Source organism: Rhinopithecus bieti, unplaced genomic scaffold (assembly GCF_001698545.2).
Source record: "Rhinopithecus bieti isolate Rb0 unplaced genomic scaffold, ASM169854v2 scaffold_33303, whole genome shotgun sequence".
NCBI lineage: Eukaryota > Metazoa > Chordata > Mammalia > Primates > Cercopithecidae > Rhinopithecus > Rhinopithecus bieti.
In genome coordinates, this window is record NW_016814421.1 from 728579 (window position 1) to 741351 (window position 12773).

The 12773-nt window shown below is 38.1% G+C and overlaps 1 protein-coding gene across 14 annotated transcripts in view; it reads right to left on the reverse strand.

Annotated features, from left to right (window-relative positions):
* The window catches only part of TCF4 (transcription factor 4), a 371585-nt gene that overhangs the window by 182590 nt on the left and 176222 nt on the right, over window positions 1-12773 (reverse strand). For all 14 annotated transcript variants that reach the window (XM_017850137.1, XM_017850133.1, XM_017850136.1 and 11 more), the window contains one exon: window positions 840-904. In XM_017850137.1, coding sequence (XP_017705626.1) covers window positions 840-904 — 65 coding nt within the window. The remainder of the gene's footprint in view (window positions 1-839; window positions 905-12773) is intronic.

Consider the following 12773-nt stretch of genomic DNA (forward strand, 5'->3'; position numbering starts at 1 on the left):
TAATAAAAGGAAGTATAAATTTTAAAAAAGATTTTAAATACATGATTAATACTGATATTGAACTGAAAAGAAAGCATCTATAAAACTCAATTGTCTTGAAACAAAGCTTACACTTTTAGCCATTGATAGTATTTTTAGAAATAGCCTCTCTCTGGAGAGTTTAAAGTATACAAATGCAGAGTGCTCAGAGACACAAACACACACATGCTATACCTTTGTATTACACTGGCATTTTATTATTTAATTAAAGTACTCTTATTTTTCTAGCTCACGCATGCTTCCCTTGAGACGGCTTTACTGTTAGCCTGCTGGCCTTGACTTCCAGCCAAAAACAATTCAGAAACAAAAAGGGACAACAAATCATATTTTCACAGACATTTTTATCCCTCAATACAACCCTGTTTTCACACAACCTCATACAGCCCCTATGAAAACTATAATTTAGGGCAATAGCCACCCGAAACCCAGGGTCTGACACATGACTCCGTGAAGTCTTTCCTGCGTAAGAAATTCTTAAGTTCTTAATTGCAAATAAACTCTTTTGATAGAACCACTTTCACCGACATTGCTGGTTTGCAAACAGTGCCACTGGTACTGGCTGATGGATTAAAAAATAAAAACAAGCCCATGAACATAGTTCTGATACAGCAGCGATCTAAAGATGAGGTGTTTATTAGTTCTGAGCTCTGTGTTATTTCATTACTTAAAGAGAGAGCCATCATCTGACTTGCCAGTGCATCTTTGGTGTCACAGTTTAAAATGCATCATCTAATTTAGCAAACAAACTGATTTACCAGGTTAATCCTCTCAACCCTTCTGCAACGGAGATTCTCACTTACCTGGTGGCAACCCTGTAAGTTTGATTCTCTCCCATAAGATGAGTATGAGCCCCTTTCTGTTTTACCTGCCAAGAGAAACAACAAAAAAGTGTAAATTGTGTTTTTCCTTAAAAAAAAATCTCCTCCAGGTAACAGACATCTACTGCTCTTCCCCGATGTTTACATACGTAAAGTAGGCACTACTGGCAATGTATGCAAGCAAGAGAGGGAATAACACTTCCTCACTCTGGCTATGATAAACTGGAAAAAAATATCCTTCATTCCTATTCTTAGCCAAACTGCTCCACACTTCCAAAAACTGTCATTTCAATGGCCTCCACTTTCTCTAACAAACAAATCGTAACTCCTTATTTTCACTTTCTCTTGCACAAAATTTAAACAATTTCATTTTTATTTACACAGCAGGCAAATTATCTATGTAATGACCCTAGCCTAGTAATTCCCATTGATTATATTGACACTTAATGGTGAGGCTAAAACTAATCAATCAAAGGCTCTCCAGATGGTGAATTTAGCAAAGAAACTATTCAAAATTCTGAGTCTCTCTCTCTCATTTTCAAAAACTCCCTTTCCCAGGAGTGAGTCCCATCATGATCAAGATGATGATGGAATTTACATTTGGGAAACGGGGCTTTTGAAAAGTTGCCTACTCTGAACCCAAGTTCAGATTCCACCAATACACCCAGCAGCACAAGGGATTGTGGAATGTGAATGTCTGGTTCCAATTCTAACAACCCGATTTTTATCTGCAGACTACTCTACAGAGATCTATGGACCCTTCGATGCCATTTGGCCACACCTAAGAATAAAATCAAGGGTGTTCATTTGTTTCTTTTTAAAGTTTAACCCCAATAATCATTAGGGAGATAATGAAATCACATTACAAGAGATCTAAGCAGCAGAGTCCAGATAGCGACATGTGAAGAATAATTGTAGAAATCTGTCCATACCAGAACATTACAAGGAGCTAAAAGAGGCAGGTAGGTGCAGGTGCCTAAGACCCCACCCCATTCAAGTCTAAAGGATACTTCTTTCATCAAGACTGGAGCTTTACAGTAACTGTATGTGATACATAGGACTACACTATTCTTTTATCCAATGGGAAAACTCTAAACTTGTATTTTGAGAGGCTGAATAGATTTCCTTCTGAAGTTTACAACCCCCAAGTTTTCCCCTCTCAACTCAACAGGAATGCTAAAAGTAACAGTAGCCTTTTTATCTTTTAGGTCAATGGCAATAGCAATGTTATTAGACTATGCCTTCCTGACACCACACAAAGAATGTATCTTTGATACATTTATGTCCATAAATTTTCTATCTGGTCAAAAGGGTACCCTGTATCCAAGTCATTACATATAGAAAATGGATAGCAGTTTTCAAAGAAAGCCAAACCTAAGTCTTAAAATTAACCCCCTGTTTCCCAGTATTAACTTTTCTACTGATTTTAATGAATCTTAAAGTTGGGAAAACACCTCCGCCCCATTTCTGGTCTAGCACTCAGTGCAAAGTATAAAATCAATGCCCATATCAGTTTCAATTTCAGTGAAACAAGACACCATCGCACAGATTGTCAGTCGTAGAAGATGAAACAGAATAACTTCCATTGCATGAGGATTTTACATTGAAGAAAAGATACATTTATACTTGTATCAGCAGTGGGAATGGTCACAAAGACATATTTACTCATCTGTGTACCTCAAATTTAAGCTACTTACACCCTTTAACTTCTCTCTGTAAATGTTACTAACAGAGAAGGCTCGACCTTCATGAGCTATCAAAGGACGTGTGTCCTTCCTTAAGCTTTTGCATCTAAGAATGCTTCAATATCACCATTACATCACTTACTTTGACATAATATTCACTTGTTTAACAGGCAGATAGGCAGGCAGGAAGCTGGGCAGGTAAGAAGGCAGGCAGAAAGACAGAAAGATGGATAAAGTAGAATCTGCTCTGACTTCCTAAGACACTGAACATCTAGTGTCCTGTTTTGGTCATTTCTAAAAATCTAAATTGTAAAATACAGTTTAAGGAAGAAAAAATATCTATTTTTTTTCTCTAGAAGGAATTCCTGAAGCTATCCCCTGTAGAATTTCACTACTCAGCATTATTTCCCAACTCGACTCCAACACATAGAACTGGAGGGAGGAATTTTTCTGCCAGGATTTGCCTCACTTATAGATATAAGTTGGGCTACCCCTTCCATTATTTTAAAGATAAAAGGGCAGGATTTTAAAAGGAAAGAGAGAATAAGTAGGAGAAAAAGAGAGGAAGAGTGGAATGCAAAGATCAAGGGGTAGGAAAAGAAAGAGGGAGGAGGGAAAGAGGAGGAGAAGAATATGAATTCACGCTACAGAGTCCCCAAAGTACTCTTGGCTACATGGAACCCAGCATTCTTTACTATCATATCAGATACAGACTGCTTAATCTTAATTTTGCTTGTTAAAAAATATTTATCCAGATACAAAAATAAACCCACTGCAAATTACAAGTTGTCAGGGTTAAAAATCTACTCCTGTTTGTGTGGGGGAGGATAAGAGACCAGCATAGACATGAATCATTCTCAGTAATTTGAGTGTTTCCATGACATCAATGGGCACCCGTCCAGGGCTCTGTCGAAGTCTGCGAGGTACCAAAGAGGCAACACAGCCAGCAGGAGGCTGGGAGGTGGACTTTTTTTTTCTTTTCTTTTTTTTTTTTTTTTTTTTTTTTTTTAAGGATTATGCTCCTTGTAAAGATTTCATCTGTAGCATCCACTTTTACCATCAAATAGATCGGTCCAGAGATCATGAGCGAACACATTTCATTCTGATAGTGTAAGCCTTTAACTTTATTACATCTTTTTGTTCCCAAATTCAACTATAAATCTGCCCTCAGAGCCAAAACCCCTGTTTCGGAGCAAAATAATCAGGCACTGTGGATAAAGCCCAAGCACCTTCTCAAACATAAAATCGCGATTCCTATCATTTTTTTTTTTAAAGATAAAAAGCAGCCATTTTAAAAGGGCACCTCAGTTTCTAGAAAAGAAACTATCTTTTGTGTAAATTATCCATTAAAAAATAGCTGTGGTCTTGATGTTGATTTTCTGCTTAAAATTCACTTGGAACATTTGTTTCAGACAACAAAATTTTCAAGAGCGCTGATAACACGTTTGAGTAGGATCCTTAAGTAACTATTTGTGCTCATGAACACAAAAAAGCTCCTAAATATCTGTGTTTACTCTATGTCAGGCATGGATTTTTGTCACTTATACCAACTGGCTGGCGCGGACAGTCTCTTTCCTCCTTTCTTCATTCTTCACCACCCGCCTCCCCCCATCCCCACAACCACAACGGGGCTTTGAAAGAGCTGAAGATTCTATTTTTCCAATATTTAAAAGAGATAGCAGTGATGAACAAACCCGGCGCGTTCACTGCGGAATTTTCGAGACAACCCTCCGGTACTAGAATGCGACAGCCGCTGCGGATATTTTTTGGCACAAAGACAATGGTGGCAGTGCCAAGCCCCATGGCTAAAACTACTCAAAAGAGGCATAAGGGTAGCATTAATCGCTCAAGTCTTTTACTGCGTGGAGTACTGTTGTCCATATTTTTAAAACTAAAAGTACCCGTTAGTAACATTTGTTGTATGCCCATAAAGATGGGGTTGGTGGGGGGAGGGGGGAGATTCTGAAATATACACCAGAAACAAATCTTGTCAGGCATTTGATTCATTTTTATACCTAAAAGGACCAAATGTTAAATTTTGCTGCTGGTGACGATTTGCCGTGCATGAAATGAATATGACCTAATGGAGTACACGAGGGGCTGAATGAAAGCTATAGAGAGGATTTCATAAACTAAGTCGACATATTGGCTAAACAACTTTCTTCTGCAAAAATGATGTATACAAGGGAACATGTAATACTATGTCACAATTTTTAAAATTAAACAAGGAAAACGCTGTAAATGAGCAGACACAACATCCGTCAATCAATCCTTCTGGAGACAAAGGAGATCAACATGCAGCCCCGTCTACAGAACAAGTCGGCTTCTCCAGTGAGCAAACAGTTCAGGAAGTCAACATGTGTTCTGTCCAAATCGAACCCGTCCACTGCTAAAGCCTATATTTAAATTTGATTATTAAAAATGGCACCAAATGACAATCAATAAAGGATTCACTTGCTTCCCCTGCCCGGGAAAAACTAATATGAGCAGGAAAGGCAAGCAACTTCCAATCTTTTTTTTTTTTTAAGTCAATGTTTTGCTGATCTATTCAACAATCTTTTATCTTGCTGTCCCAAGAAGGAGCAGGAAAATTTGCTTTTTATTTGAGGGTGATATGGTTAACAAATGTCTACAGATTTTCAAATTGAATATTTTTATATTCTTGTATTATCAGCCATTTGACTTCCAATTTTTTTTCCAATATATCCATGGTATCCTATTGTAAGGGGATGGGGTGACAATGAAAATATTACATAAAGGGAAAAAAATTATCTCATAAATCCATTCCACTCATAGGGATACTTCTAAGAAGGATCACCTTTGGTAGATTACTGCCCCTGGATACACATGACACTTCCTAAGCCACCTAGAAAGAGCTAGAGACAGACTAGCAACTTACCAATACAATGATTTCTAGAGATAAGCTCTAACAGAGACAATCCCTCTTGTGGTTGACCAGTAGGAGAATAACAGGGTCATGTTTGGTTGGGTATCCTTTCATTTGTAAAATGCCACTTTTAAAATTACACATAAACGACAGGTGTTTCACCCACTACTAAAATAGATGCATCTATATGGGAGAATATATCATCCCATGAAAAGCCTTGATGAAAAATTATCTGATGCTGCACGACAATACCAGGCAAGGCTGTTTCACTGTTAATCCTCATTCTGGGAACTGAAGAATGAGCCTTTTGTTCCCTGGCATCGGACTAGGGAACTCATCATAAACATGTTTGACTCAGAATAAATTTCTGTCCCCATCCTCAGACTCATCCCTCTCTGATTACCCTATGACTTTCTTTATATATATGTAGAAAGGATTAGTTCATTAAACAACGACTGAAATTTTTAGTAGTTCTGAACATACACATGAGGTTATTATTCACAGTCCTTCATCATTTCCACGCCTGCCTTTTCCTTCCCTATCCAAATAAGAATAGCTGTGTCCTTACCATGTATTAACCACTGCTCAAAGCTCTATATAAAATGATTCATTCAATCTGCACAACAACCCCATAAGGCAGGTAATACAAACACCATTTTGCAGATGAGGAAACTGAGATATAGAAAGTCGCCCACAGCCACACAGGTACAAGTGACAGAGCGAGGATTCAAACCCTGGCAGTTTGTTTGCCCAGACTGTGCTCTTAGCACTATGCTATGCTGCTGGTGTTTAAACTCTGCGGAAAAAAAAAAAAAAAAAAGTATAAATAAACTAGAGGCCCGACACTGAAGACTCTCAAATCCCACAGCTCAAAACACTCATGAATTTGATATGAAATTAATGAAAGTGTCTTATAGGCGATGATAATTTACATTTACATGGTGTTTTATTCCTAAAAGGTCTCTAGGTACTTTATAGCTGCACAAATGATACACAATGGATTCTGTGACGTCTTACAATAAACTGCCACCATCTCCACACGTTAACGCAAAGCAACTAATTAACAAAAACATGGCAGAAAACTGCATTTCTATACCTTCTCTATGTGAAGACTATGTCTTTGTATTAAGATGTACAGAAGAGTAAAAGTAAAAATATAATTATAATACAGGACAACCCAGCATCACTCAGCATCATTTACAGAATAGTGGTCCCACAACATGCTCCAAAAACCAAAAGGGAGACTAATTAAAAGAATCTACGAACTGTTACAAGCTATTCCCCACCCCTCAACAGATTTACATTGTATCTACCATGTTAAAGGCTCTGAGAAGTACTGCAGTTGAGACATTTAATTCAGGGTTTTCTTTTTTTTTAAGGAGATGGGGTCTCACTATGTTGCCCAAGGTTCTCTCAAAGTCCTGGGCTCAAGGATTCTTCTGCACTGGACTCCAGAGGAGCAGGGATCACAGGCATGAGACACTGTACTTGGCTTTCAATTTAGTTTTATACAACGTTTCCTAAACTGACTTGAGCATACATGCCTGTCCTCATCATTTTTGTGTCTACTAATACAAGAGCTGATGGCCTTTAAGAACTACTATTATTTAAAACTTAACACTAAGAATATATCAGGTTACTATATATTTGTAGTTTTCTATCAGATAAATTATGTAGGTTCAATAATTAAATTTTTATTTTATTTAAATTGATATGAAAACATTTTAACTATTTAATTTGCTGGTTTCCATTGGCTTATATTTCTTATGGTAATCTGTGGCTATGCAGGTGTAGCTTCATTGTTCTGACTAGCTAGTCAACTTTACTCCTGATCCCAGTTTGGAGGTGAGACTCTGGGTTTACAAAAAAGCAGAAGGTGACATTATTCTTTCGATTTCAAAAATTTCAGAGAAGAGCACTGGTTCTCTCCTACAGAATCTTACGATACAGGGACAACTCTGCCTTCATCCACAGTCATTTAAAAATACACATGTAAAATAAATTTGTGCTAAAAGAATTACAACTCCATTACAGCAAATAAACTACTCATCCAACAACCTAGGAAATCCTATAAAGACAAATAGGGGAAAAGGTAACTAACCGGGCACATAGTTTGTATGTATCAAGTGATAATGAAAAATGGGCAGTAAACCATTTTTTTCTGGAAAAGACTGGCATTAACCCTCTCTTTCACTGATGTTCTTTTAGCCCTAAAAACAGAATACTCAGTAATGGTCTATAGCTCTGGAAACTGTGAAATCCCACTGGAAATTGTGAGTTTTGGCTGCATTTCATCACTGATTCACTGATTCACCTCATCTCATCTAGGCACTGTGCTGCCTTTAACACAGTATGAGTACTGAAATCCCAGGTCGTATCTTAAGGTGCCACCAAAAGTCTTCACTTTAGGGCTCTGCTAAGTGAAGAATTTCAGATTCTATATTCAATTCTCCATAAAGCACTTATATTTGTAATGCACTATCTCACATGCAAATTTAACTTACATTATTTAAGACAACACACCCTAAAACTCATTAAATGGACATTTTAGTCCATGTTTTTATAGATGAAGTAACTCAAATTAAGGGTAACCAGCTCATATAGTTAAAAAGGCTGCACAGATATGAAGTAGCGAAGTTAGCACACAGACCTCCAGTTTCAGTATCAAGACTTTCCCACAATACGACACCTCTGTTTGGAGTTTTCTAGATGTATTATTATCACTGCCTACTGTAGCAACAACCATTGCCTTCTCACTACTATAATCCTCTCCCCAAATAATTTAAACTCAATTCATAAAGTCAAAGAGTTCTCAAGTTCCTTGATGGATGAAAATGTCCGAATCGATAAGCATTTTGAGTGAACATCCTCCAGTCCATCAAAAACTACCTTTTCAGTGCAGAATAAAAATATTGTCCTAGATGATTTCACATGGCCCAGACAACAATAGCCAAAATCAGCCCCTCACTTGGCATCCTGCTTAGGAGAAGTACACACATTATCAAATTAAAGCACATGAGTTTTATGCTTGATTTTCCGAACGCAGGAAAATCTTTCATTGAAAATAACACTAATTCCACAGAGTGTGCAATTAATCAACATAATCATGGGGATAACTTAGCTGTTTGGGGAGGTGTGTCAAATAACTCTTTAAGGCCACTAAAGTACCACTTGAACCACCAAAGTAATGATTTTCTGAATCAGCAATTTGTACAAGGGTCCCCTAGAGACCTGAAGGACTAAGGGCAACCCTGAAATCACTCAACTTACTTCTAATGAGTAACTTACCATTGGTTTTATGTGAATAATATCTTCACAGTGATGCCTACCCTATCTTATATTTTTACTGCAGTTTGAGTCTATGATAATTGGATATAACCAAGGCAATTAAGGACTTGTGTGGTCTTGGAAAAAACAGCATATGCATTTGAAAGTTTATTTTTTATTCAAAAGAACATAATAGTTTTCATATAAAATGAAAAAAAGCTCATCTTGCAATACATGCTAAAGGTGTCAAAAGCAAGCAGAAATAAAATATTTTCACTGTATTTTTAGGCAGAAGGAAGACTCACGGTGAGCTGGTGAGTGTGGAGAAAAGCAATTGCCTCAAATTCAATTCATGGCTAAGAAACCTTGCTGATCAGGAGAATTATCAGCAAGACTTTGCCTAAAAACAGATTCCTGGGTTCTCTTCTCCATGGTATGTGAATTCAGTAGAGCATGGCATTCTCTTTTTTTTTTTTTTTTTTTTTTTTTTTTTTTGAGACAGAGTCTCGCTCTGTTGCCCAGGCTGGAGTGCAGTGGTGTGATCTCAGCTCACTGCAACCTCCACCTCCTGGATTCAAGCGATTCTCCTGCCTCAGCCTCCCAAGTAGCTCGGACTACAGGCATATGCCACCACCCTGGCTAATTTTTGTATTTTTAGTAGAGATGGGGTTTCACCATGTTGGTCAGGCTGGTCTTGAACTCCTCACCTCAAGTATCTACCTGCTTCAGCCTCCCAAACTGCCAGGATTACAGGCATGAGTCACCGTGGCCAGCAGAATTTTTTTTTCTTGTAAATAAAATTCCACTGGTTATTCTGACCAGCTAGGGAGACAAGCAACCAATGTAAGTGATAGGCACAGCTCTATAGGTTACATTAGCTAAAACTCCAATAAACCTGGTAACATGATGGATAACAAAAAGTAGATTACTACTAGAAACAAACTATTTAAGCAGAGTTTTTTTAAAAGACAAGGAATTGTTGATCCCCAAGGTCATTTCAAACAGATACATTTCATGGGTTTCAGAAACCTTTCTCCAGCAGCATGCTAGGCCTTCAAATGTGCTCATCTCCAATAATGAAGGCTGTTTTTTTTTTAAAGAAATCAGTTTTACATTGCCAAATTGATTCCTCTAATAAACAACAGTATCCCAAATATGAGAATCCTGGAGTTTTGTTAAGGTTGCTTCTCATTGATCAGATCCATTGGCCTACTGCTCTGAAAGTATCTCTCTTCTATCTCAAGAGTGGAAGTCACCTTTAGAATACAGGATCCAACTCTAGTGAACCTCACCTGGTTCATTCATTTAAAAGGGCCCTTCTGCCCCTTCTCTGACTGTCCATGTTCCGTGGAGGCATGACAAGTCCACAGTGAGGGAGAGAATTCAGTCCTTTCCCTTTCATTGGAGGAGATGGGTGACATTTCTGGCCGAATGTAATAGAGACAACATCATCTGGGCAAGACTTTGTTCCCTGGCTAAATATTTTGGAATTTATTGGCAAATCTGAAGGAAATCAGCAGCCACATTTCACCACACAAATCACTTTTAATCATAAATTATTTGCTGCTCATTTAACTGAATGTTCCACTAGAGTCTTAGCAACAGTAAATGTAGAAGATAAAAATGATAAAACTCTAAATAAGCCACAGTGGGATGGAAAAAAGAGGAAAAGGTTTAGTATTTTATTTGTTATAGAGTAGTCTACATAGGCACTTAGTTGTCTATATAGAAAAATTGTGTATTTAAGGACCACGGTACATAGGTGATGGCCTTAATTTTCAAGCTAAGTTTACAATGAACACGAATGTAACAGTGTTCATCTCTTAAACCACACACATTGGATATGATACTCAAAACTACATCAAAAGAATGGGGGGGCATGACAATGTTATATATGGTATATAGATAGATATAATACATACATATATACACACATATATAAGTGACATTTTTTAACCCCAGACCGAAGATAATCCAGCTGCCATTTGTATAGCTATCTGTAATATATTAAATGACCATTTCTCTAGCCTTAGCACTGAATACAATTGACCTATATCCCCTAAACATGAACTACTGAGAGAACCTGGAGGGGAGTGGGAGTAACAGCCCAGAATTCAAAACACATTCCAAGGAAGACAAAGAGTAGGAAGATTGCTAACCATTATATTTATAGAAGAATGATGTTTTCCAGCCAAGCCTGCTCTTCAAGATCAACTTCAAGAGAATGGGCCCATAATAATAACCAAACTGTCAGATAGGCAGGGCCACACTCTCCAGAGTCCAACCAGCCTGCAGCACTAGTTATTGCTCAAGGAAGGGGAAGGTTGGTAGACGAATGGTCCCACACTGAGATGTTTAAGAGAAGCCTCCCAATGACTGAATCTAGGAGCATGACTCAATCAAGACAGGAAGGTGAGGAGGACAGGAAGGAAGAGGAGAGGCAGAGGGAAGGATGAGAGGGAGGAGAAAGAGAAAAGAGAAAGCAGACAAGGAGTAGCCAGAAGAATGATCTCATCCTATAAAAAGTATGCAAGAAAATAAAATGCATTACATATAATATGTTTACAGACTACAATTTTTAATCCTGAAACTTGCAAAAACTGTCATCTGAATAGTGGTGAATGAGGCCTAAAAAACATAATACAGGGAAATTAATATTTGTTGGGTACTTCCTGTGTACCATGTGCTGGATGCAAGAGAGTCAACAATGGGCATTATTCTCAAGGAGGTAAGAGTTTAGATGACGAAAATACCAGGAGTAACACAATGCTATCCATCAGTAAGGGATATAATGGGAACCCAGAGAAGCATCAAGAAAGAGCATCCAAAACAACCTCATTGAAGACAAGGTGGTAACAGGAGAGACATGTATGTGAGATTTCATGCAAGTTGACATTCTAACGGAGGTAATAAGGACTTAATATTTGTTAGAATGCAATTCTTAGTTATTTGACAATGTTAAGTCAAAATAAGTAAACACTAATAAGTAAAAGTTTATATAATTTATCCAAAACAAATTTTTAAGGTAACTGGAACCTAAAATTAGAGGGAAAACTGGAAGAAAAAAATTTTTAAAAAACCTGTAGATGACACTTCTGCCCTTCCGCATCTCTAAGTTCTCTGTTCACTCCATGGCTGGTTTGGAAGTTTTTATGGCTTTTGCTTACAAATTAGAGAAATTTGCAATATAAGACAAAAGAACTATAAAAATCTAAACTGCCTTCTCTGTACAACAAATACCAAACTGACTCAACCAAGTCATTTAATTTCAGAGATACACAGAAATCACCTACACAAATTAAATTATTATAAAGACTTTGATGGAGCCTTGTCAACAAAATTGTTGCCATTTTGTTTTTTGTTTTTGGGACGGAGTCTCGCTCTGTGGCCCAGGCTGGAACGCAGTAGTGCAATCTAGGCTCACTGCAAGCTCCGCCTCCCAGGTTCACACCATTCTCCTGCCTCAGCCTCCTTAGTAGCTGGGACTACAGGTGCCCGCCACCGTGCCTGGCTAATTTTTGCATTTTTAGTAGAAACGGGGTTTCACATGTTAGCCAGGATGGTCTCGATCTCCTGACCTCGTGATCTGCCAGTGTTGGCCTCCAAAAGTGCTGGGATTACAGGCGTGAGCCACCCACCGCGCCCGGCCTAATTGTTGCCATTTTTAAAAGACATACTCGTTACCCAGAGCCCTGGCCGTCACTACCAGGACCCAAGGATGCTCTCCACCCAGGCGATGGCAGAGGGGCTGGCACTCTTCCTCTGTAATTGCCCTTGTATAGTTTATTCCTGTGTCCTGGGAGTAAAGAGACCATCAGTGATTTGTTCCTTTAACATCTCATACTCTATAAACAACAACTGCAAAAGCAAAACAAAACAAAAAAGATTTTACTCAAACTGCCATTCTCAATGTCTGCAAGTGAGCATAGCTTAATATGGTTTGCAAGGAAACCAAAAATGCCTTTATAAAGCATTATGATGTAAACGTACTCATTTTCCTCGGCGAAGCAAGTGAAAACTATCGACCAACCAAAACAGGAATTTTTCTACTAGGGACTACCTACCACATCCATTACA